The sequence below is a fragment of the Vanellus vanellus genome (assembly GCF_965231255.1).
Source record: "Vanellus vanellus genome assembly, chromosome: 1".
Lineage (NCBI taxonomy): Eukaryota > Metazoa > Chordata > Aves > Charadriiformes > Charadriidae > Vanellus > Vanellus vanellus.
The window spans coordinates 207,907,177-207,934,895 of NC_138905.1; the positions used below are offsets into that span (position 1 = coordinate 207,907,177).

The 27,719-nt window shown below is 38.1% G+C and overlaps 1 protein-coding gene across 1 annotated transcript in view; it reads right to left on the reverse strand.

Moving 5' to 3' along the window:
- The window catches only part of ARHGAP42 (Rho GTPase activating protein 42), a 167,614-nt gene that overhangs the window by 55,963 nt on the left and 83,932 nt on the right, over nt 1–27,719 (reverse strand). Inside the window, exon 4 of the mRNA XM_082483163.1 lies at nt 16,298–16,369. Coding sequence (XP_082339289.1) covers nt 16,298–16,369 — 72 coding nt within the window. The remainder of the gene's footprint in view (nt 1–16,297; nt 16,370–27,719) is intronic.

Here is a 27,719-nt window from a genome sequence, read left to right on the forward strand (position 1 = left end):
ACAATGGTAATTATACTAGATTATAAAACACATCATACACTTTCTATCCTGCAAAAAGTTCAAATATATTTAGTATGAAAAATATGCACGATTTAATGTTCTCATTACTTCACAGTAGAAATACCTTCAAAAGACACTATCAGGAAAATAAGGCACTTGACCCAACAAAATATTAATCAACAATACAGAAAAATTCCCACTGCTTTCCATGCAGCTATGCAGATATGAGGAACAAAAGGCAAGAGGGAAAAAAAATAGAAAAATAAAAGCTTGCATTTTGCCTAGCAAGGGAAAAGAAGTTATAAGAATTATCTTCCAAAATCTTTCACAAACACATTCTTAAAAGATAGACAGAAGGCGGGACTCGCCAAATGACTGATTAGCCAAGAAAGAAACTTTTGTGGGACTGAAATCACAAGTCGGTTCCACAGCCACAGTTTTACTGGGAAATACTCAAGTGCCAGGTCTTTATGATCAAGCAAGAGCAAGCTGAGTATCTCAACATGTCCTTTGGTCACGAACAGAAATTCAGTTCAGTTAATCACACACCACAGATATATCTTTTGAATAAAAGGTGCAATTAGTTCCATGCTGTCTTATCTTCTGAGACAATGATGTTAAGTTGCTGGACTGAAAAAATGAACTGGTTTATTTTAAAATCCAAGTGACGCAGGTAGCAAAGTCACCATCTTGAGGAAATCCCCAAATCAAGGGCAAACTCAATTGACTGAATGAAAAATGCAAAGAGAATTACTTTTAAATTCTTTTTTCCATGTGACAGAGTTGGGAGAGGAGTCTGCCTGATGGCAATATTGAAGGCTTTGGTGACAAGCTGCTGGAGTTCAGTGGTGGATACCCTGTCCAGATCATCTGCTTCGGCATGTAACTTGCCATGGCCTTTGACAATAAAGCCTGGGTACAGATGACTTTTGCTGCACATTTGGGCAGTTGCACTTGCTTTTACTGTCTCAGAGGCCAGACCTAAGGAATGAGATGTGGAGCCACAGGCAAAGCTCCTGCAGGATTACCTGTGTCAGTCTGGGAATCACCCAGCCCAGACAGGTCAGCGCCAATTCCTTCCCTAATAGATTTATGATACAAGCAGTAGGTATTCCTCTTGCCTCATGAACTATCTGTCTCAGAATCAAGCTGATATTCAGGTAATGGGTAATCTGAAGTCTGGTCAGGCACTTGAGCTCACTTGAACATTAACATAACCTTTACTAACAAGAGCCGGAAAAGAGTCTGAAGTCTAAGCTGCTTGGTGGGAGTCAGAGAGAAAGGTGTGAAAATGGGACTTGGGCATCTGAAATAGCTTCACTTCTATAACACAGCACGTCAATTGCACATCGATGCCAAGAAGGAGCCATTCACACATCTATTCTCTTTATAGGTAAAAAGAAAAACACAGAAAGTAAATGATCACATCTAAACAATCTAAACAGATACAACTCCCCTAAGAACAAGAAAAAAAACTTCAAATAAACTAATTGTGGTTGCAAGGCATCTTGCATCTCACATGAAGCTTCACAAAGATCTCTGTGGCACCATCCATGAGTACACTCAGAATTTGAAGGCTCTCTTGGTCTTCTGCAGGCACTGCCAGCCCCCTCCCAGACTGCACCTCTCTGCTATAACAGTGATCCGCTCAACCACTACCCTCACAGTTTTTACACCTGTTAAGCTAAAGAAAACACTAACAATTTGGACCTTCCTCGATATCAGGACAACTTCTAGCCCAAGCACAGTGTTTCCAGGTAGAGCACTTCTTATTAGCTTCTTCCTTTTTTTCCAGATTTTAACACAACAAAATTTCTCCCTTCGAAGACAGAAGCAGGCAAAGTAAGGAGAATAAACAGAAGTAGACTGAGAATAAAGGTCACTTGGCAGTTTTAACTGCATTAGCGTCTTTACTCGGTGCTCCTTCTGGGAACAAGGCTGCAGTGCCAGCAGGACAGTGTTTCTGGCGCGGTACTGATCGCTCAGACGTGTTTCTGGGAAAAGTCTAAAAAAATACTGGCCCCAACAGGTGGGTGAGTTCCCTTTGCTTGAAATGTCCTCTGCTATGCCAGTAAAAACCACATATTTGAATGCCTCTGATAACTGTTTACTTTGCAAAAATTAACAAAAAAAGATACACTCAGACGCAGGTGATTCATTTTCTGGAAGAGGAAAAACATTTCAGCTTATGCCAAGATAACTCTCACCTCGCACACTCAGTCGGTGACTCACAGCACACAGGCACATCCTAAGTGCAGTCACAGACTTACTTCATTCCAGCTTTAGCCTTTTCTTCTGCAACCCTCAAAACACTCTCTTATCCACAGCTGGTGCCCAAATTAATCTTCTGAATCCTGGTCCCAGCAATCTGTGCCCATGAGACTGAGAATCCTGCTTTTCCACAAGCCAGAAGGGTTTACAAAGAAAGTTTCCATGCAAAACTATCTCCTCAAAGCTTAGGAGACAGAAGATTGCTTCTGCCTCTAGATTCCACGTTGGATCAAACCCCAAGGAGAATAGAGATGTGGTTGGATAAGAAAGTTCGGGCTGTACTGTTACCAGAACAGCCAGCACCAGACATGACACAAAGCATAAGGTACGTGGCCATTAGGATGATGCTATTCCTGACCTCTGCCCGACATCTCTTATTCCCTTCAGCCTCCAGCTACCTTTCTTCCTCGCACATCCTTCCTCCAAGTAAACCTTTCTCTTTGCCCCGGAAACTTATCAATCACTTCTGTCAAAATGTCAGATAGAACATATAAAAAAAACCCACGTGAGATAATTAAACTAAAAAAAAAAATCTAAACACAGAAAAAGAGAAATTACAAAATACTAATTCTACATGTATTTTACACCCTTTGTATAGACGAAGTTCTACAGACTCTAAGCACTGTAAATGTCTCTCTATAGTTATTTAACCATTCTCAGGTGCATCAGGTCACTAAGCCTTAAACCAGTTCAAAGTTCTTTACAGTTTTAAATGCTTCAAATTTCCAACAAGCCCATTAGGAAAGCCCTTAACCAAACACTCAGCTTCTAACACGTAATGGAGTCTTACTAACTTCCAGTACCATCTTGACAGTCAAGTCACGTAATACCAGATTCAGGTTTAAAGCCTGGTTTTGTTCTCTCTTAGTTTTTCTCTACGGTTTTATTTCAAAACTGATGAGACAATCTCCAAAAAGAGAAAATTATCTTTTCAGAAATAAATTTTGCCCAAGATACCACTAATTACAGATGTGCCAGTTAGAAGTTTAACCCAAAAGATGGTCTCCTACCCCCCTTGTTTTACAGATATGTATGGCTGTGAAAAGATCAGACTTCAATTATTAAAAACGCAACTCAATTGAGTCAGATAATTTTTTTCCTGTTCAGAGAGATTTTGATTCCATGCTGTAACTAATCATATGTATGAAATGAATCACTAGCATGATTCCTACAAACTTTAATCACAAGTTGTATTTTTGGATGTAAAGCAGAAAGGATTACTATACTTTAAAGCTGACTCCTCTTTTCTGGTGGGAACATCAAGAAATCAGATATTCTTTTTAATGGTCTAAGTTTGCCACTACTTTGTGTGCAGTATTTTACGTCAAAATCGTTATATGTAACTTCAGAATTATTATATAGACTATTCCTCTTTATTTCTCATAAATAGCCTTTGCCATCCTTCTAACTTCTTTCCACCTTTTCTAGTTGCAATGACTTCTGGTGCTATACTTCTCTATTAGCATATCTTAGCTAAATCTTACATCTGTGCTAAATAAAACATTTTTACTCTCTGTTTGTCCCAGAAGTCATATTTAAAGTTTAACATGCTCATCTTTAAAACAAAAATCCCTGTGCATTTAGTTCAGATTCATTTTCAATAACAATATCCTTGCGCAACCATAAAATAAACATGTTTTGTAAGAGGTGATTTTAAAAGGATCAAGAAAGGAAATGAAAATAGAAAACATTGCAAAGAAACTATTTGGAGAAAAAAATTCAATGAGAATCCCTTACTTAATTAGGAAACAAGTGAACATTGTGAAACATGGTTGTGACAATTTATTTTTTTCCCCCACCCAAAATTAGTACATATTTTTCTCACGAACTCAAGCTGAGATGCAGAAACTGTAGAAACTGGAACAGAAATGCAATAGTAAGACTCGAATATAGATCAAGTCTGACACATTTGTCAGTGGAAGAAACTGAAGGCAATGGTGAACTCCGCTGAGATCAATAGTCACATCCCCTTTCTTTCTCTTTGACAACTACAAAAAATGTCGATATAGCAACACACTGGAGATGGTTCATTGCTAGAATTTTAGACTTCAAATATATTTTTCAAAGCCACCTTTTTCATTACCTTCCAAACAAAAAATCAAAATGTATTTCTACAAAGTTATTGGAATTTTGCTTGGAGTCGTAAATTCGGGGGATCATCTCTTACTAAGTGGTAGGACAAAGAAAAGTAGAACTGTAGACTAGGAAATAAACTAAATTTAGTATTGAAAAGACTAATTTGAGCTCAGATCCTATGGATTCCCTGGAAAACGTGATATCTCAGAGTCTCACCACTTCTCTTCTGAGGAGAAAAGAAATAAATTCACCTTCCATTTTATTTTGCCTGAAGTTTTGCTTAGAATTCTCATGGAGGTGGTTTGTGGCCTGGGGGGTGGTGGTTTTTGTTTGGTTTCAATAAATTTTGATAGATGTCTGAATGGGGGTATTTCTTTTTGGTAGAGATTTTGATTTGTTATGTGAATGCTCACAGTTCACGATAAAGTCGCAAGAAATCTTCCAAAAGGAAAAGTGAAAAGAGTACAACTCCTTCCCTCCTCCTCCCAATCAGAATTTAATGTATCGTAAGGCTACAGGGTTTCTCCAAATCTGTGAGAAAGGTGGGAGGTTAAAGGGTATTGTTTATGTATTGTTAGCAAATAATATGAAGTGGAACAAAGTTCTATCATAACTTATAAAGAAACGATTACTGCTCAATATAAAATAGGCGTAATGTAGTCATAAATTATGATTTATGTTATTCATAACTGTTAGTGAAAACACTTCCAAATTGAAGCTGAATGCATCACGTAGAAAATTAAATGTCTTAACAACTATAAATCTTTAAATCAATTCTTTACTAAAAAAGAACAACCATATGCAAGCCACGAATATCCAGAAAAGAATATGGTATAAGACACAAATAATGATAATAAAAAGAACATATTGCAACTATGAAGTACAACAAGGCAATAAACCAGGAATACAAGAGTGTTTAGCAGCATTAAAGCCATGAAGACAGATAGTAAAATCTGGCAGTTTAAAAAATAACCTCAATTAAAATCAGGTAAGATATGCATAAAAATAAAATATACTTTAAACAACTCAAAACTAATTTAAGTTTTGGATGGAGTTCACATCTCTGTAAAATACTGAATAACCCTGCAAGAGATAATTTACTTTCAGGTTCATAAACTTCTGAAGGAATTTTTCTTTTCCCTCTATAACGCCTTGACAGATCTAAATATCAGGTACTTTCAAAAGTGTTTCCTGGAACAGGACAATCTTCCAGCCATTTCCTAATACTTCCCTATGTAATTCTATCAGATGTGAGCAGACAGAAGGTACTTACAGTAGAGACTTAAAAAACAGAATAAAAGTTTCATTATTTCTATGAGATCAAAAATTCTGTTCAAACTAAGAAGCAGTTACTATTAAATGAACAAATGTGTTTGCAGGATGTCATTTGTTTCTCTCCAAACAGTTGTCTCTTGAAATGGAAAAAAAGATTAGAAGTTCCCAGCACTGCTGTGAAAAGACATGCAAACCTGCCAATTCTGGCAGGTTGCAAAGCAGGACACATTAGACTCCCTGTTATTCAGCTGCAGAATTGTCTCGAGTTTATTTGGCATTTGCTGATTCCAGGAGTAGCTGCTAGATGTCTGGGAATCTGTGAAATCCCTGCCCAAACAGCAGGACTGGTAAGTCTACACACATAATCTAGTTTTATTGTTTTGACTGTCTACTAAGTATGAAGTATTTTTGATGGAATATTTTAGTTAGGATATTAGCATGTTACTGCTTAAATAATATGAAGAATATCCCTAGAACAGCAGAAACTGACTTTTCAAACTCTTCTCTGAAGCAGGTTTAGGATAGTTTTCTGAAGCTAAATATATTTTATCATAACAGCAAGAGGGTCTCACGCTCTTCTACAAAAGCTTGTGACTTTGAATGATTTAAAAAAGAAAGTTCCCCTGCTCTTTAGAAATTCAGAAAGAAGCCTGAATTAACTCTGTATACTTCATCAAAAGTCATACGGAATAAATTGCTCATGTCGTAAGCAATGCAGGTATTTGTTAGAAATCAATACAGCTATATATGCTGAGTAGAAAGTAAATGACAACAGAAGATACAACCCAATCCTAAATCATCGCTTACAAGATAAAAGGAAAGAAATCAACTCAGATTTGGGGCATGTTACTCTTCAAAAATAAAAGTCAATCAGCAATAACACATGTTGTGATTTAGAATATTCAAAATGCTGAAGTCCCTGAGCGGGCAACGCAATCCATGGAAACCTGTTAACATTAACGCTTACAAAATCAGACCGGAGAGGAGACCTTCTCTACACTAGTCAAAAGTAGTTGTATTGTTTTCCTCATTATCTAGTTCCAGTACAAGCTTACAGAGCTTCCTAAAGTTCATTAAAAAATCAAACAAACAAACAAAACAAGCAATGCCTTTTATTGTTTCCGCTTCATTTCCATACGTACCAAACTCAGTTCAGTTCAGATGACAAAGTGGGGCAAAGAAAAAGAACAGAAGGTTTACAGGAAAAGACAAACATGACACGATCGCATAGGTCTGGTGGGATGTGGCTGACTCTGAAGCAAACAGTGCCACACAGACACTGCGCAGGCAGAGGAATAGCAACATTTACAATGGATGATGCTGAACTGGACTGGTCTTCCTCATGGAGAACAGGCAGCTCCAATTTTTGCCTTATCTTCCATGACAGCACCTGGACTAAGCAGGGACAAATCTCTCACCCATGTTTAGACAGCTAGAAGCTGGCCTTCCAAGCTCAGTAGTCATACCAACCTGTTATCCAACGGTGAGCCAACAGTGATAAAAGGTTTGTTTTTCCTGATGCTCTAGTTCTCATGCTAAGGACAGCGAATTTAGACTTGGCTCTGTTGTGCACGGAAACACTAAAGATAGGGTACCCAGCTATGCGGAGCGTAAGCACAGTGCAGGGCTGCTAGAGGCACAACAGCTTTTGTAGCGCGGTCTTTGCACTTGACAGTAAGGCTCGCTTTCATCCTAACAGTCAGGTGAACTTCCCAACTGCAAAAACAACATCCAGTTTTTAAAACTGCATTATGCTGGTCAACAGCTTCCCTTGGTCTCCACCAGTGCCCCTTTCCTGCCATCGCTGCTTCTCTTTGTCCGTTCCTCCGTCTCCCTAAGTAGCCAGCACCCATTCCCTGAGCAGCTGCCTTGTTGGCAGCCCCATCTGATGTCGCTGCTTTCCTCGCCTGTGTTCCTTACATCACCACTGGCTTGCTTTCCTCCCCACGGAGGCACACTGCCGTTTCAGGTTCTCCATGCCCCCTTTCCTATGCTACATTCCCTCACAAATGAAGTGTATTTCAGTAATGTCCTGGTACACCATTAAACTAAAATATGAATGAAGAGGTCATTTCACCTGCACAGCAAATATTTTCTTTCTTTTGTGCACTTAAAGCAAAGAAAATGCAAAAAAGCTGCAAAGAACATACTGTCATACAAATAAAGCAATTCCAATAGACTAGCTTATAGTCACATACTTACTGCTTTATTTTAAAAGCAGAAGATAAAAATATCTCTTAAGTAGTAATTTCTTTTTAAAAACACTCTTTGGGAATCTCTCTCCCATCTATGCCAACCAATCAGCCGACATCCCCGATTTCAGCGTGCCAGCAGCACGTTCAGCACAGCTCACGGTCCCACGCCACCTTCCACGTCATCGCAATGGGACAGCAATGCTGACCTGAGGAAGAACTTGAGGAGCGTTGTGAGAAAGTTTTTAGATTAATACACACAACTAGAATCTGTGCTGTTTACAGATAGAAAAAAAAAGCAACGGTTTGGGGTTAATGTCAGAAGTGATTTTGTTTTGTTTTGAAAGCATCTATTTTCAGAGTCCCTCTCATAACACCGATAAAGGAACACAAACTATCACTTTGGGGTGAAGAGGCATGCCTCCCCAGTGGCGCTGTTACGCTCAACCAGTGCTCTCAGTTTACTTCTTAGAGAGGGATGATCTCATCAAAACAACCATCTGAGACCTCCCCTTATTGGCAAGCTCCACAGGAACAACCAGTTCTGTGGTGGCTACTGTAGCCTGAAAGATCCTAAAATAATGAAGCTGGTTCATTTGGTGGAAAGACGGAGCTCTTGGTGCTCCTGTATCTACACCAGGACACATTAAAATGTCAAGTAGGGGGGGGCAAGAAAGTAGGTGTCTTTGACTAGCTGAATGAAGATTGAGACCTTGTGCAGGGAGTAGAGTTCTAAACTCTGCTTCCACGAAGTTGGCAATAAGCCACTTCCTGTATTTCTCCAAAATCCTCCTAGAGATTCTTGAAGAGTCTTATCAACAACCTTGAGATCTCTTCTTCAGGTGCAGAACGTAATCCTCTCCACAATGCGGCCAAGACAATAGATGAGCAGACCTACAGAGAAAAGCTTTTTTTTTTGTTAATAATAATTAAAAAAAAAAAAAAAGAATATATGCCAAATCCTCTGTGCCACTACATACTCGATAAGGGGTTCAGTTTCCCTGTGAACTGGAAATAAGGTTTGGAGGAGAATGTCCTTGCTCATACTTTTAATCACGGCTCCGGAGTGCAGCAGAATTCAAGCAGCTGTGCGGGGTCAGGATGCGACCTTCCTGAATCCTTCCTATGACCCAGATTACAGTGGGCTGATTTAAATTAGCAGGAAAAAAGCCGTAATTTAATGAGAAAATGTGCATGTTTTCTTGCATTTTTATGTTCTTTTGTTATTTTCCAGTAGAAGGGCTGATACTTTCTACCTAAGTTTTTAATTTTTTTTTTGTTTTACTAACAGTAGATTTTTTAAAAATAAATGTTTCCTTTTGCCAACAAAACTACACTGCATACTACCTTAAGCAATTCCACCAATTAACACATTTATTCTAAGCCTTAATTCTTAAATGTTACGGCAGAACACAGTAAATTACATTTTCTATTTACAATAGAGGACTAATTTATTTACCCTTAATTTATATGTTTTCTTTTTGATGCAAATTAGAATTTTATTAAAATGCAGAAAAAGTGCAGAGCTTCAGAAACTGGTTTTAGTCAGTCAGCCAGTTAATCATACCAACTTTTAACATAAAGAATGCATTTAACAGAATTTATTAAAACAGACTTAGCACATAATATTAACTGTTTTACTAACAAACACCTGCAGTTAATGGATTGAACCGACAGTTTTTAATCCCTGTGTCCATATTCTTTTAGTTATGAGATTTGAGTTTTTAGTCTTGTTTTTTTAAAGGAATAAAGTAGAATTGAAACAAGCTTTTAAGATTGGTCTCTCTTTTTTTTTTTTTTCTGTTAACTTCCTAAAAGTTTCTCAATTTTGAATGAAACAGTTATTGAACTGAAGGAAACTGCAATGAGAAAATAATTTTGCTGCATTTGCAGAATGACAAGCACTATACCAAGTAGATTAGTTGCTTCAAAAAATCTCTGGGTCCAGGTGCTCAGCCAGAGATATCTCCTAACTTAAAGTTTGGCTTTCCACAGAAGAAAATCGGACTGCCTGAAAAGATGAAGTGTGTGCACGCTGGGCTCTTCACCACTGTTTTTGCAACTTTGCAAATATTCTCTCGTGCAGAAGTGTACAAGAAGCAGAGGTTAGTCATACCACTCCAATTACTTTCTACTTTTTAAAACAATGATTTTAATAGCAATTACCAAATTGACGCAGGTCTTCCACAGCTTCCTATTTCCATAAATTTATTTGGATATCTATATTTTAAAGTGAAAATACATTTGATCTATTTTAGAAATTATTTTTATACCATACATTTTAATTAAATGCATATTACAAAAGGAAAAGCAGACAGCTGCAGCTGATAAAGCAACAATCTAGCTACTCCAAATTTTAAGATCTGGGACAATTCTTAGAGGACTCTATCGGGAATCACAAAACGGTCAGGGTTGGAAGGGCCCTCTGGAGATCATCTAGTCCAGCCCCCCTGCCAGAGCAGGGTCACCTACAGCAGGTTGCACAGGACGGCGTCCAGGCAGGTTTTGGATGTCTCCAGAGTGGGAGACTCCACCACCTCTCTGGGCAGCCTGTGCCAGTGCTCTGCCACCCTCAAAGTAAACAAGTTCCTCCTCATGTTAAGATGGAACTTCCTACGTTCACGTTTGTGCCCGTTCCCTCTTGTCCTATCACTGGGCACCACTGAAAAAAGACTGTTCCCATCCCCCTGGCACCCTCCCTTTAAGTATTTGTAAGCATTAATAAGATCCCCCCTCAGTCTTCTTTTCTCTGGACTAAAAAGACCCAAGTCCCTCAGCCTTTAGACACTAAAATCCAGAGGGGAATGGCAAAAAATCAAGATGAATTAAAAAACTATTTTAACAATATTTAATCTGAAGAAGTTTTCAAATTTTCAATTTTTCTTACAACTGTCACAAACAAGTTTTTCCATTATAAAATCAATTTATGTTTACCTTAGCCTCTTAATTTCTCAGTTCTTGCATCTGTCAATGCTAGTTTAACTAAGATATCAGATTAGGCAACGTATTCTGAATTATTTCTCAGATAAAAATGATCTAGGACCAAAACCTTGGAATTAAATGTGTTTATAAATGCAGTTCACAACTTCTTCAGAGTTCACAAGATTAATCCAAAACCTGAGAATTTATATAAGTAAAAGAAAACCTATAGAAAATTTGTACTTCTCTATCTATCAGAGGTGGGTCCCTACAAGTGTCTTAATATCTTTAAGAGAATGTCACTTGAGCGTTTTATCAGTAAAGCAAATGTTTTGATTGCAGCTGTGTCATGGCCATTGAGTAGTCTCAGTTCCTCCTGGTCAGTCATTTCATCTTACACTTTCTTCCCAATGCTCTAGCTGTCCTCTATCTTGGCAATACCCCAACCTAAGGCTGTGTCAGCACCACCACAGTTTTTTTACCTGGTTATTACTGAAAATAAAACGACAGACCAATCTCAAATTGCCCCTTGGGATCTTCTAATTAGTAAATTCTCTCTAACCAGACAATCTCTCATAAACAAAACTCATTGCCCTTTCCATTAACCAGTTCCTTGCAGAGATCGGGTTTCTTACACTAACCCTCAGCTAAACTAAATTAGAACGTCTCATGCAGGGTGCTTTAAAGGCCTTGCTGAAATAGAAATAGGTTTGATCTCCTGCATTTCCTTGCCTACAGAATAAGTTATCTTATCAAAAAAGATATCGGGTAACTCTGGTAGTAACCACTTTTGGGAAACTGTGTTGCATTTTAACTCAAAACATTTGGCCATCAATTATGCTGGCCTGGCCTCTATTTCTGCTTCCTTCCCCCATCCTCCTCCCTCCATGGTTCAGACAGACATTAAAATATCTCAAAACTTGTGGACACAAGTACCAAACCTTGAGTAAAAGATGCTGCTTATAATGAAATACCTTCCACCGTACCTACTAGAGCAAGGTCATTCATTTTTCTCAGTTAAAGGAATATTTGGACTGACAAGTACTGCTATAATTTGATTAGATACCAAGGAAACCAGTTCACAAAATGGGCACTCCAGCATTTCTAACTGATCTTAGAAACCTATCTGAAACTCTGCTTTGACAGCTTTCTGACAGACTTTAAAAAATGGGGAGTTTTTTGTTTGTTTTATGCTCCTCAACTTGCAGACAATCCAAATAAAACACAGAGAGAGCGTGCCAGCTCCTGCATGCCTACATCATGCGAGTATAGATGTGAACATAGATGCAGGAAAATTAATCCCAGCAGTGAACATGGATTTGTTTCCCAAGTAGAAAGGAATTCACAGCTTCGAATGAATGAATGAATGAAAGTAAATAATAATAAAAAAATAATCCTCCTGGTGAAAAGAAATAATTTTATGAAGCAGATAGAATTGCAAGGAGGAAACAAAATCTCTCCTTTTAAGTCTTAAAACCAAAATTGCTTCTGGTGCCTTTGATCTGATTTAAGTTGTACTAAAGGTCAACGAACATTGGAACAAATATTGCTAAATACTGTACTCAATGGATAAAAAGAAACATGAAAGTTTGGCCTTGTTGTACATAACACATCACACAATGATCTCACCAAAGTTACCAGCTGGGGACTTGCAAACCACATTTACCAAATAAGGCAAACCGCTTCGTGCCTGAAATCCTTTCCCAGTTACCTCACCCGCCTTTTGCTCGCGTTTCTACAATAATCACAGGGGTCATTTTTTTAAACTCAGATGGAGTAAATCAACAGGCTATGCAATGCAAAGCTGGGTTTGTGTAGTCTCTGGAGAGAACTCAGCTTTATTTAAACTGAGTGTGTACAGAAAAGGAAGAACTGAAATATGTGCAATAAAAACAGAAGAGCGAGTAGTACAAATCGAGAAGGGCAAGTGATATAGATTTGTGTATTGCTGGTTTGATTACAAAAAACAACGTTTTATAGGGACTGTTGCGCAAATTTGTTGGGTATCTTCAGGTTTTTGAACTGCATGTGAAGAATTGGTCTTTAGTGTTATTCTTGTGATGTTCCAAAAACACTTGAACTTTGCACTCCAGGTTTATGCTGTCCTTGTACTTGAAATACAGCTTTGTAACATCAACAGGATATATTTTGTCCTCCATATTCTCTTTGATTTCTGTGATCATAGTTTTTGCCTAAACTTGATATAATTTTGAAGAAAGAATAAAATATTCTCATTCCCTTTATTAAACACAGCAATAGGATAGTCCTACATAGTTCATCATGGTAGCAAAAATCTTGCAAAGTTTATCAAAATAAAATGGTGATTATCATAGTGAAAACTATCATTAATTTAAAGATTTTCTCCTTTTTTTCTGCGTGTGTGTGGTGGGGCTGTGGGGGGGATTGCTGTTTTTTATCTCCAGATGAATTTTATCCGGTGTTTTAGAAAAGAAATAAAAAAGCCCAGTAAGGACTTTTAAGCGCACTCTCATACTCTTCCCCTCACCAAAATCTGGCAGCAGTACCTGATATCATCTCCTATTATGTATATTGGTAACACAACTATCTATTTTTTTTTTCCCCTCCCAAAAAATTTGGAAACACAGCTTAACATGGTACTAGAATTAGTAATTTCAAAGTCCAATTAGAAGAGAGAGAATCCCACACTCATCATTGCTTATAAAACACACTCACAACATAAGGCTGGTCACAAAGACCAGCTGCTCGCATCTCTAGCTACTGCTGAAATTGCCAATGCAAAAGGCATATACAATTAACCTCATGCTTCTATACCTAATCTCTTAAGATGTCGATCTGTAAGATGTTATGATGCAAATTAAGTGTAAATTCACAGCTCTAGAAATACGTAATACGACACAACTATCAGCTATCCTGCAGAGTCTGCATCATCTCAGCCTGTCTTTGGAGAGGAACACAGACCCAGAAACTTTTTAGTTTCTTTTTGGGGGGGGAGAGAGGGATGACAGAGAAATAGGAACAAGTTTGGGTTTGATATGAATACAATTCTACACACTGTTGTAAATTAATACTAGGAGAAAAAAACAGCTCAAATCTGGTATTTCCGAGCAAAAAGTAACAGCTGATAAATGGTCCATACAGCCAATATGTTTAGAGAAGACCTCAAATAAAAAGTGACATTCCTCAGTGTCCTGTGAAACTTGCTGCTGAAATCCAAGTAACATGAAAGCATCTATGTTTTCTGTTGGGCTATCAGTTCAGATGACCCCAAAGGAATTCAAAGAGCCAGATCTCTGTTCCAACCTTCATTAACTGCAGATAAATAACTAGTAAGCTCAACTCATCCCATATTTATAAGAGTTCATAGATGCTCAGTGGTTGAGCCCAGTGAACAAAAGTGGAGGTAAGAGATCTGACCATGCTTCTCTACTTTACTAACAATGAGTTTCAGAAAGCCCAAATTTCTACCCTGTTTCATACTGGTCTCATTATTCTTAGACCACACGTTGCTATTTTGTAATTACTAGAAAAACAGTATTAAATATAATTAATCTCTCACTTCTTTGTCTTGATTCCATTTAGTTAAAGGCCAACTGTAATTGCTTCCGCTGATAAAAATCAGTTCAGAGGTGAATGTCTATTGCAATCTGGATTACGCAGGTGGTCTGAATCTCTCATTTTTGAGCTTGACAGTTGAACTCCACAAGCAGTGCAAGAAAAGACGAGTTTATTTGACATTTTATAAAACAATGTGCTGGGAGAGCTCTCTGTACGGTATCAGTGTGTCAAGCCACTATCTGGACTGCCCAAAACACCCATAGAACTGCATAATAAAGTGCATTAGACACAGGAATAAGCTGGCCGAGCCAGGCTCTCTCCTGAACTCATTCAGTACACTGTTGTGTGACCACAGACAAGTTAAAACGATCACTGTTTCCACAAATTATATAAGATGCGAAAATGCTCATATTTTTCCTGCAAGGCATACGGAAAAGAAACCAGTTGTTCTGATACACTGAATACAGAAGACTCAACCTGTCCTGTAGTGTCCTGCCTTTAACGTTAAATACTTGCTAATTCAAAAAAGAAAGGAGTCATCTTCAATTAGATCATTAAATATGCATTGACATCTACTGAGTGATATATTCAAAGGAGACAAGAATGTCTTACACAATTCTGCAGAGAGCCCTGTGAACCACCTGTGGATCATCTCTCTGATGGACCAGGACAGTCAATAATACAGCAGGTCAGGCTTTCAAACAGGGCTCTCTCTGCAGCTATAGGAATATGAAATGAAACGGTAACACAAAGAACTAAACAATGCTCCTAAAACCTACAGAAAATGAAAAGTAATTTTGTGCTGGAATTAATTTCTGATTTGTGCAGCACAGTAAATAAACTCCCAGCCCTGCATCTCACAGCAGCATAGGGGTGGGACCAGAGAAGAATGCAGTTGTACACAAAAACAGATCAACTAAGAGGGTAAAGAATATCCATTTCAGAGAAATCTGACCTCAAGTTCACAGTAAAAATTCTTCTCAAACATTTATTTAGTTCCTGTGCGGAAGCAGTCTCATCTGTTTGCTACATATTCACAATAGCAGTACAAAAAGTATAAACCTTTGGTCTCTCTTTCCGATAGCTCTGTTCTTCTTCTGAGGTTGGTTGAGTACAGCACAAGCGCAACCTCAGCTACAACATCAAAGAGAGCTTTTATTCGTACCCGTTTAACCTTACAAATGGAAAATTTCTCAGAAAATTTTATGAGTGCTAATGCAAGATGCAAACTGCTTCAGAACTAGCATATTTATGCAGACAGAAGGAACTGTTACTAACCATACCCCTAATTGACTACCGCAGCCTTTATGCATCTAAGATTGTGATCAAAGCAGTCACTGATAACCACTTAAGACTCCAGGATCAGACTGAAAATAGCTCTTCTAGACTAACAGTTCATTCTGACATCTTTTTCCCCAATACATCCGATTTCCTAGGCTGACTACTGAAACAGTGCAGGTTGTCTAACACAGATGTAACACTTAACACTAAAGAACTGGCTTATATCACCAACTGGAGCACTTCCACCACAGGAAAATCTCTGGGCAATATGAGGATGAATACTCTGGCAAAATGAATATGAATCCCTGCACTGCATCTGCTGTGTAAAGTGGAGAGAGAAAGCAGAGACAGAAAGAGAGCATGCCTAAAGCACTCTGACTTCTTTCGGTCTTTATACAACAGTCGCTTGAGGGCCACTGCACCCATAGCAGCTATTTAAACAGTCTGTGTGGTTCTGGATTAATATAAGATGCAACGTAATGTAAATGCAGACATCAGAAGATGAACACAACTCCAGATGGTAAGACTATGCAACAGTAGCAAAATCATATAATAGTCTTTAACTCCATTTCTAAATCATCTCCTTCTCTAAAGCAAAGAATTCCGTAGAATTTACTAACACATTAATGAGGGTGGCATCAAGTATGTTTGAATACAAAATGCCTGTTTTCAGTCCAGCCTTCAAAACACACTGATAAACTCAAATAAACATGAAATGAAAAAGAACCATTTCCACAGCCACTTACTTTTGCTGCTCCTATTTGCTCTTTACGAAACTTCTCCAGCGGTGCTATTAGCACATCATTAGCATTCTGGATCTGCAAAGTTAAACATAAAGCGTATCTTTTTAATACAGAGTATTTGCAGAAAGTGGAGCCACTGTAACTCTGCCAATGCGCAAGACTGAAAAATTCATGTCCATAACATTCTGGTAAGAGCATATGGGTAGGAGTCAAATAATTACGTCTTCTTTACATAAAACATACAACACACATGTTCACTAGTCTATTATGGAACATTTCCATAAATAACTAAAGCAATTGTAATGAATGATGTAGTAAGTTTATCTGCAATGTACAGAGGGGTTTTCTGGTATTTTACTCCCATTTCTTGCATCTTGCCTAAAACCAGAATAGCAAACGAAAACTTCCAGGAACATGTTTTGGCAGAACAGAGAAGACCAACATAGTAGTACTGACAGCACCGCCTAAAAAAGCCTGTGTTTACAGAATCTGAATCTTTGACAGCTGAATCTTTTCTGTTATCTCTTTGGCTTATATACCCACTTATACTGAACAGAGGAGAGTAAGGCAGAGAAATCTAAAAAGAAAAGTGGACAATTTACAAAATACTTTAGATTGGATTCCTTTACTTTTCTCGTTTTTAAACTAATTTAAGATGTCCTGCAGCTATTTTTATCACTTTAACCTAAACCAGGGTTCCTAATGAATCACAGTTTTCCCCTCATGGCCTCTGTTTATTTAGTGTAAATCCAGTCCTGGGAACTCCTCTGTGAAGACCATTCCCAGCAACAACCACCCGAAGTGGTCCCTAGTCATTTGGGCTGGAAACACACATGCAGCAGAATACAAATGCCAGCCATGCCATTGTGCCACTCACCAAAAAAGGTAGCATGATTTCACCATGTGCCTTTTAGGGACAGGCAGAATAACCAACTACATTGACTTTACTGCAGAAAAATCAGAAGAAACTAAACACTGACAACACATCAGAAAAAAAGCATAATAAAACACATCACAATATTCTATTATACTAACTACAGGCAAAATTTTAGGTTTTCTGCATGAATAGCTTTTTTTTCTTCTTACCAGTCCAGTCTTTACCATACTCATCACATTCCACATTTGGGCTTTGGCAGGTTTGGAAGTCTGGGCAAAGCTAACATGTACCTAAGCCAAATGCGAATGAATACAGCTCTTGTGACTCTTCCATAACAATAATTGATAAGTTACATTGTCAGTTGAGCACAAAAACTTCCCAAAAGACTGTAATAATAAACATATAGAATAAACCCATTGAAACACAAACACATTTTCTTTCCTCCCAAACCTAACATTACAATTCGAAAGACCACAGAATCACCACATTTCTCAGTAGGGCAAAGTTTCAGGAAAAGTTGAGGCTCTCTTTGAGCCTCAGCTTTCTAATGTAACAAAAGTCTGAGACAGCAAAGGCAACACTTGGCACGCTCAATGATGCAGTGATCAAAATGTGCTACATTTAAAAATCAGGCACAGAGGATAAGGAGGAGTGTTTTAAGTGCATTCACTGGTCTTTCACTGCATTCGAGATCCTCCATCAATTCAACTGGAACAGACTACAAAGCTATGTTATTCTCAAAGCGGACATTTCCCAAAAATATATAGATTTTTAGGCAACATCTAGCAATCTAACTGAGACTCAATGCTTTCTACAAGGCAAAGTGCATGCACTTAACAAAAGATAAACTATCTCCCAAGGATCACTAAGTGAGGCAGCTTACAATTAACAGGCATGCAAAACCGTCAAATGACTTGCCCAGAACCAGGCAGAATTGCAGTGCCTACACCTGGAAGCAGCAGCTGAAAGCTTTGATAGCTTACAGAGCACGTACATGGCTTTTGGCACACACAGAAATCACAAAGGCTTGCTGGAGTCACTGGTACAGAAGTGTGAATGCATCTTTTCTTTCTTTTTCAAGAACAAAAGTAAGTTTCTTCTCTGCGCTTCAGATTCTTTTCTATACACAGCAACAATACATTAAATACTTTGCAGTTCAATTAAGAGACATTCACATACTGAAGTATTTACTACTGATACCAGCAATCGCTGCTAGTCCTGTCATTGCCAGTCAAACTAACTCTACACAGAGCTGAATATGGCTCTTCCCTTCGCTCAATGCTATCATGTTTGAGCAGCCTCCACGCCACACTGGGAGACCTCACTTCATATACTGCCCTCTTGACAGCCTCAAAGCTACTGAAACACAACTACTACTGGTCTCACTCAACACTGCTGCAAAGCAAATGAAATATCTTGGAAAAAAAAGAATCCTGCTTCAAACACTACGGAAGAACATATGACAGGAGTCATCTGGGAAATAAGGGGCTTTGCTGGGCTGAAGCTCAATGTTATTCACTCCCACAATTACACATGCAATTAGGAATGGACAGCAGGTATCACAAGGCTAATTAAAAGATGTCATGCACATCATCTAGACAGGCTCTGTGCCTCTGAATAGATCTGCTGAGCCACATCAACAGACCATGCTGCAAGCTCATCCCTGGGCTGAAAACTTCTACTGACGAGAGCCCTTACGTGGGAATTCACCTACCGGCAAAATTAGGAGGTAGACAAGTAATGGGCTTTGGTGCTACAAAGGGAGAACACACCAGCAAAGTACCAGAGAGAATCCCGGCAGACACATTTCAACAGCTGGTATGACAACACACAGAACGCTCCACTGTGAACAGACTCACATTGACTTCCACCAGGTTGTGCCTAACTTCTGGAAAACTGAAAATTATAGACATAGAATTTTCGCCTTATATATGCATTTACTCATTTCCCTTCGTTGCCAGTTCCTGTCACTGTGATTACTTTGCATTACAGTTTCCTTGTTAAGGGTTACAAATTGTCATACGCACACACACCCCTCCCCAAAGTAGGAATCTAATCCTCCTGCAACCGTTTCTATAGAAATCTGATTACATTAGATAATCTCAAATGTTCACTGTGTGGTCCTAACAGAGTAACTTTCTTCCTGCCAAGACAATTACCCCTCTCCTACTCAGTTATTGCGCTAGGTTGAAATCCCAGACACTTGGAACAGGCAAACAATGTCAAAACGACTGGAACAGTTTCTGTAAATAGCAACTGCAGAAATCCATGTCGTGTTTAAAATACAGATGTTATGCTTAAAAGCTTATTCAGATTAGTCACACCTTTAGAGAAGTTAGACTTTCTTGATCCAATAGTTATTGAATGCTACACAGTTCCAGCTCCCAGAATGGCTAATATGTGGCAGTCAATCAAATGATGTGATCATTTTTCTTGTTTGGCAAAAGGAATCACGCAGTTTTAACTTCATGACAATTTATGAGTCTCTTTTTAATTAAGATGCTAGACAAGTATTAGGCAGACATAATATGAAAATATTACTTTGACAATCCAGAGAGCTATAGTAGATCTAGTAAAAAAGAAACAGGTTTTTCTAAACTAAAGGACTTAATCGGCTTTTTTAAGTTTGGAGTGTGTAACTCTGTTTAGCATTATTGATAAAAATACCCTTAAAATAAGTACCACTAAAATCACACTGAATTTTTAAAAAATACTTGAAAAAGAAACATTTAAAAAATTGAAAATACTTTTTCTAAGGCAGCTTTGACAACTTATGAGGGCATTTTCTGTTTTGCATAACTGCAACATTTCAATATGCTCTGACAGCCTTTGAGCCAATGTGGTGAATCAACTTAATTTGTCGATTCTGATTCATAACTTCCACCTTTCCAACCCACCCTCCTTCCTTCCAGAAGTTAGCTGTGAATTTGAATTAATGTACCAATAATGAGATTAAACTGTGGTTTTCACACATCACAGATAAACTCCACAACTATACTTGGAGATGTTTTTGACTAGCAATTTTTTAAATTATTCTTTTTTACTAAAAGTTTCAATCATCAGTAGAATGAAGAAAAAAAAATCAACAGAACCTTATGAGAATCATAATTATTATACTATGTTAGAAAGGGAAGAATAAAATTTTTGTACACATATCTGAACATTTCCATTTCTACATTTTCTTAAATTTAAGTCAACGTTGATTTTTGGAATGAGTTTTCTAGCCCTAAATTTGGGATAGCGTATGATGTGCAGACCGTACATGCATAATTCTTCTTCATTTTCTTTTACTTACGTAAAACTACCTACTTAGGTATGACCGGTGGATATAAACAGAAATTAAACTAAAACACTGATGCAGCTGCTTATTCACTATTAAATACTAACAATATAGACATAGAAGTTTTAAGCACTGAAGCACTTTTACAAGTTTTGAGCTTCACCTGGCAATCTACAATGTTGAATTGCAGTAACATCAACAGTTAATACCTTTTGAGCTTTATATTTTTATGTGTAGGACTAAGGACCAGTTAGGTCACAGAGAGAATTAAATTAATAGAATTCCCAAGTGCCAGAAGAAGACAGAAAGAATATCAAGTGATGCACTTTTGCAGTGACAGAATTAGGAATTAAATCAAGCTTATTTGAACTATAGGAAAAATGCTTTACCTGTGAAAAAGGTTTCGTTTTATATATTGTATCTGGAAAAGACATTTTTTGCTCCAAATCTGCTACAAGTATTTTTCACTGCAACACAGAATTATCACACTTGCATATGGGAAATAAAACTCATTTCCCTGAAGAACTGAATAACTCATAAATTCTGAATGCTGACAAACACTAATTTGCTTCATGTTGGTATAAGACTTCTAGAAAATACCAATTAAATTCAACCAAAAGGGCAACAAATCTCATAGCTAATATATTCACAGTAATGCATTTCTAATGTAGAAACATATTGCTCTGCTAGACAAAAAGAAATAATTTAATTTGAAATCCTTTCCCCAATTCCTAACAATCGCTAATATCTGACCTGTCAGAAAAGACACTTCTTTCAGTATGCAGCCTGTATCAACAGCTCCTCATCAATACAACTTCAAATACAACAGCATAGACCAAATACAGACAACCACGCATTTATGTAACTTAATTATGTACCAAGTTTATGTGCTACAAAGAATATAAACATTTCATGACAAAACGCTAGTTGTATATTTAAGTCCTCATTTTCTATTTTATAAATTAAGAAGTGTAAATACTACATGAAGTTAATAATGTGAATTTCAGTGCCTGTAACCCCTTGACCTTAGTAAGACAAATATTTCTACAGCTTTGTACAGAAAACTCTTACACAGACAAATCACATACTTAGAAAACAAAAAATGTAATATATTTGAAGTTTATCTTAGTCACTCTCACATTTACAAAAAAATGATGACACCAAACAATACCTAAGTTTGTGTAAATTTTCTAAAAATATCACTACCAATGCCAGTTATTTCAAGCAGAGTTGAAATTCAGATGATGTTAAAGTAGGTTCAGAAGATTACAAAGTTTTAACTACAGACCTGTAATACCATAGGTTGGACACTTTCATGTACAATGTAATGCAATATTCAGCTTCTTAGGAAAAACCTAGTGCTGTACCAAGCGGTCTCAATACATTGCCACAAGGGGATGCTTATAAGTCACATGCTAATCAAGGCTTGAGTAGTTATAGATGGCTGAATAAATTATTTTATGCTAAGTTTTTTCAACTGACCGTTATTTTTTAATTTTCTATATCACACAGCTTATGTTTAAAAATAAATTACTATAGTGTCACTGTTTCTTGACTGTTTCTTGACTGTTTCTTGAAATAGTCAAAAAATGATGCAGGAGAATATGCACAAAAGCTGCCTTTAGCACAGAACGGCGAGTCTCCTTACGAAGTCCTCATGAAACATTATGGGAAAAACAACTTCTCTGAAGAACAATATAGAGACGGAACCTAACTTCAGATGTTAGGTCTCCTCAAGGACTTTTTCTTTTCTAATGATTACAGAGCAAACAGAAGAAAAATCAACCACAACATTAAAGTAATTTTTTGTGAATATTCCTGCCTCAGATTCTACCACCAACCTTTTAAACCTAAACATTTTTATTTTAAAAAGTACACACTGATATGAAGTGTATATATACACAGAAAAAAATATGGTATGTACACATAATATTTTAAACTTAACATTGCAATCATAATTTCAGTTTTTGTGTATTTTGACTTTGCAATTACTTGGTAGGAGTCTTGGTAAATAAAGGCTTCCCGATATATTTTTCCCTCAGAACATCTATTTATAGTTGAGCGGATAAACTAGATTTGAAAGCTTTATCTTTCCAAGTATTTGCCATCAGATTCTGTCCTGTTTTTTTCACTTGCAGAAGTATTTACTATTCCAGAAATACTGATTTTCGGAGAGATGAAGTAAGACAGGGTTTCGCTGGAAGCATCCATATTTCAGAGACAAAAGTCCTACAGAACGAAAGGTCTGTCTTTTTATTGCTATGTTCTCCAATGATGCCGTAGTACTTTAACGCTTGGATATCAACTCCTGTTCTGCTCCCATCAATGCCTCTTTCTATTTCCAGGTGATGAAAAAATGACAAAGCTACAAGTACGGATGCTGTATCCACTTCTGTATGAACCAGGAGGACATCCTAAACCTCCCATTCATCTGGGAAGTGGTATCCTTTAACATTCATCTTAAAAGAAACTGGTGGCCATAGCTAGTTTTTTGAGTGATACGGAGGCAAGTGCTACTAGAAAGCACATAATCGCATTTATGAAAAAATAAATTTGATCTTGGAAAGTAAATTGTCCATGAGACCTTAAGATCTGAGACAGTTTAGGATACTTTTGATGGAATTTTGACAATCCCATATCCTTACCGAAACCAGATTCTTCTGCAAAGCTTAAGTTTTTCTGTGCCAGAAAGATTCAAGGTGGGGACTGCAGGAGAGAGTGATCCTAACGCTGTCAGAGCTCTCTACTTCCATAGTCAGTTTTGCCTTAACTCCATCCCTGCAGGACTCCTTTGCTGGAGGCACTGGCTTGCCACCCCTGCGCTCAGACAGCCTTCATTCTTCCCCTACGCCCATACAGCTCTCCTCCTTCAGGACACTGTGAATTCCATGCAAGCAGGAGACCTCCAACTCTACAGTTTATATTTTCAAATCCCACAACAATTAGCCAAGCATTCGATCTGACCTGCTGCCCTTCCTGTGACTCAATGCTCAACCATGGTCACACTGCAGGAATTTAAAAGGAAAAAGACGAAAAAGAAAATTCCAAGAGGCACATGCCATTGAACAAGAGACTGAAGAAGGTAAAACGAAGATTTAAAAGCTATTTTTTAAATCAGAGGTTCAGTTCTGATAAACCCTCAGTTCAAGCAAGCTATTGCAGAAATTATTGTGCATATTGCAAGACAGCGCATCTTTCACACATATCAAGGCAATGATACTGCTCTTTAATACAAAGAGACCCTGCACATTATCATAATTTTTTCACCACTTTTTGTGAAAAGCACTATTCTCCTCTTGCAGACAGATTAAGACCCTTCACAAAATTAATAGCCTACCAATATGGTGTTAATTTTAACTCTGCTTTTTCCTCCATTAGTACAGGTAAGCTACAGGGCAAGTTAAGTAGTGAGTATCACACCAACTGTAATTGAGACTAGTACTAACAGAAACAAATGGCATTCCCAAGTTGAGAAGACAACATCATTCTTGAAGACATGTTGAGCACCAGGACTGTACTTGTACCATTTTGTGTGCTAATGGAACAAAGAAAAGCCAAGGACCTCGCTGAGGGAAGCCCAATTCAAGGATTACTACCAGGACTGCACTTGAAGGGGAAAAACAAATAAAAATAAATTCACAAAATCAAAGAAGAAACAGTCCCACTCACACTAAGAAGATTGCTAAGCACAGTATAAAAACTAGCAAACCTTGCAGAGTACTGTGACTATCTTTGTGATCACTAGCCAGATGAGAACTTGTCTCACAAGCTGGGGAGAATATCAAATACCAGGTCTTCCTGGGCTCTCTCTCCCCTTTGGTTTGTTCCCTTTGTTCCTCCCAAGTATCACACAAGGAAGAAAATGTTATAGTTTGCAATCAATACGTTTTGTGAGCTCGTTGGCAGGAACGAGTGAGTACATGTCATTTTAGAAATACCCCATCATACTATCTTCCTTCCCCCCTCCCCCCCATTTTTAAACTACCCACTATCCTATTAAGCACAGCATGTAATTAAAAAGAATTAAGTCTAAAATATTTTCATTACATCAGTACATGAATCATTAATAAAGCTTTTATATAAATGACATTTCATTCATTTTACACCCAACAGTCTCAAAGTTGATGCATCTGCTTTCCGAGCTGTTTCCACATGCTCCTAAACGAGGAGATGACGACCTCTGCTATCTCAGATGAGGGTACAACATAGCAAGTACCTACCAAATACAGCCCACCCGCTCTCAAGCATCTTGCCTTCTTTGTGGTATCTCCATCTCTATTGCAAACTACAACATTTATGGTACTTCCACACTCAAAGACCCCAAAGTCCAGTAAAACCTTTCATAAAAACAGTAACTTGGTTCTCTTTGAAGGAAAGGAGGCACATGTGTGCAACAACTGTGGAGCAGAAGCTCCTTTCTTCCTCCCAGAAGACAAGCCTTGTGACCCTGAAACCCTGGACCTTTGAGACCACTCTGCACTAACACTGGTTAACTTTCTTTGGGGTCAAGTAACAACAGAGAAATATGAACTCTAAGGACTGGCATTAAGAGAACAGAGAAAGCAAAAAAAGTGGTTTTGATTTCAAGGAACAGCTCCCCACAAAATATGGAAACTTTAAGTGTCCCCTAATGAATCAGTCCATGCACTGCCAACAGCAAGATCTGACAGAGGACATTACCATCTCAGTAACAATACCAGTACAAAGTGTCCCAAGAAGGAGGACAAACCTTATGAGGAACAACTGAGGGATCTGGGGTTGTTTAGCCTGGAGAAGAGGAGGCTGAGGGGAGACCTTATCACCCTCTACAACTACCTGAAAGGAGGTTTTAGAGAGATGGGAGCTGACCTCTTCTCCCTGGCGACAAGTGATAGGACAAGAGGAAATGGGTTCAAGTTATGTCAGGGCAGGTTTAGATTGGATATTAGGAAGCATTTTTTCACTGAAAGGGTTATTAAACATTGGAATAAGCTGCCCAGAGAGGTGGTGGATTCACCATCCCTGGAGGTGTTTAAGAAAAGGGTAGATGAGGTGCTTAGGGACATGGTTTAGGAGTGGTGGTGTTTTTATCAGGGTAGGTTAATGGTTGGACTTGATGATCTTAAAGGTCCCTTCCAACCTCACTGATTCTATGATTCTATGATTCTAAGAACTTACAAGGCAATTAACTGAGTCACTCAACATTAGATTTCCCCAGTCTCTGCACTTGATAAAGCCACATAAGCTCCCCTTCCCAATCCATGGGAAGAAATAAGCACATGATTCCTGTGATCCGTTTGGATACCTTTCAGACAAGATGCATCACATCCTGAAATTGACAGGTTCTCTGTAATCAAACTCAAGTTTGCTACTTTGCTTCCACAAATATAATTGTGAGTAGATGTATAAAGCCTAAATACAACATTATTTACATGTTTCCAAAAGACAGCAAAAGAATGCCTGGGCCACTGGGCCTGAATTCTCCTCTCAGGGATATTTTACACCCATTTAAAGTTTTATAGGATAACCCAAAGAAATCTGGGACTGGGCAGAAGAGTTCTTCTCATTCAGCAGAAAGCATCTAGATTCAACAGAGACAGCATAACCAATACAGACAGGACGGGATTCACCTAAGGTTACTGTCAAGTTAACTTCACAGTCCAAAGTTACACTTAAAAAGGTATCATGGAATCATGGAATTTTCAGAGTTGGAAGGGACCTCTAGCGATCATTTAGTCCAACTCCCCTGCCAAAGCAGGATTGCCTACAGCACATTACTCAGGACTGCATCCAGGCGGGTCTTGAAAATCTCCAGGGAAGGGGACTCCACAACCTCCCTGGGCAGCCTGTGCCAGTGCTCTGTCACCTGAACCGTAAAGAAGTTCTTCCGTGTATTTGAACGGAACTTCCTGTGTTCTAACTTGTGCCCATTGCCCCTCGTCCTGTCACTGGGAACCATTGAAAAGAGCCTGGCTCCATCCTCCTTCAACCCACCCTTTAGATACTTGTAAGCATTAATAAGGTCTCCCCTCAGCCTTCTCTTCTCCAGGCTAAAGAGTCCCAGCTCTCTCAGCCCAAAAGTGAGATGCTCCAATCCCTCAATCATCTTAGTTGCCCTGTATATGGGCAACTAGTGCTATATGGGTATATGGCATTCCTAATACGTAACCAAACAGCTGAACTACAAATGCAATCATACTCCCAACATGATGAAGAATAAATTACCAAAGTACTACAACCAATGAAATAGTGTAACAAATTTCTTGTTTAAGAATTTAAGAGAAAAAAGGAGTCAAATACATTTAAACTCTGAAGTGGGACTAAATAGGGAACACATAAGTTAAATTTTATTATATTAGGTAATACAGAATACAGCTTGTTCTCAGGCAAAAATGAAACAATATTTTTATACCGCTTAATTTCCTTTTATTTAATTATTTTCTAGAATAATTATTACAGTTATCACCAACCCATACACGTGTGGAGTGCTGAAACAGGTACATTCAAAACTGCTCATCTGATTTATGCTATTTTGCATGTTAAAATCCAAAACTTGCCACTGCGTGTCACTTCCCTTTAAGATGGGACTTTGTTCAGTCTCAGAAATAAGCATTCTGCCCGATGTCACGGAGTCCCGTGGCAGCATGCTGCCTCTGCTACTCAGGCTTTCTGTCATTAATGGGTATTAAGACCCCAGATTCACCATTTGACTCCAGAACGTAGCAGGTAACTGGTGTCTGACAGACAGGGCTCATTCAGGGAACTCACTGAAGCTGAGTATGGAAACCAACAGAAAAACCTCCATCTTCAGAAACCAAACGCTCCCACCATCTGACCCCATTCACTTAATGCTGCTCCAGAAACATCTGAATGTCATTGTGTTACCTAATGGCAAGGTCTTACAGAAGTTCAGGTCAAGTTCTACACACAACAAATGTTTACTAGAACTACACAGGAAATAACAGTCTTACAAATGACTGCAAGCATCTTATGATTATATTTCTTAATGAGTTACTCATCTCTTCGTGAACCGCAACAATAACAGACAATACTTAATGACTACGAGACTGGACTTTGATCTTAGCCATTGCTCAATCAATGACAAGACACATAGGGAAGGGAAAAAAGGCACTTAGACGAGAATAATTGTACTGTGCAGTTACAGCAGTAAGTTTCACATGCATCTCAACAGTTCTTGTTTTGCATAATGAGGAAGATTATTTCTGGCTGAACTTACCATTGCAGGCAAAAAGGAGTAAAGTCAGCCACAAAATTTCCATATATTAAAA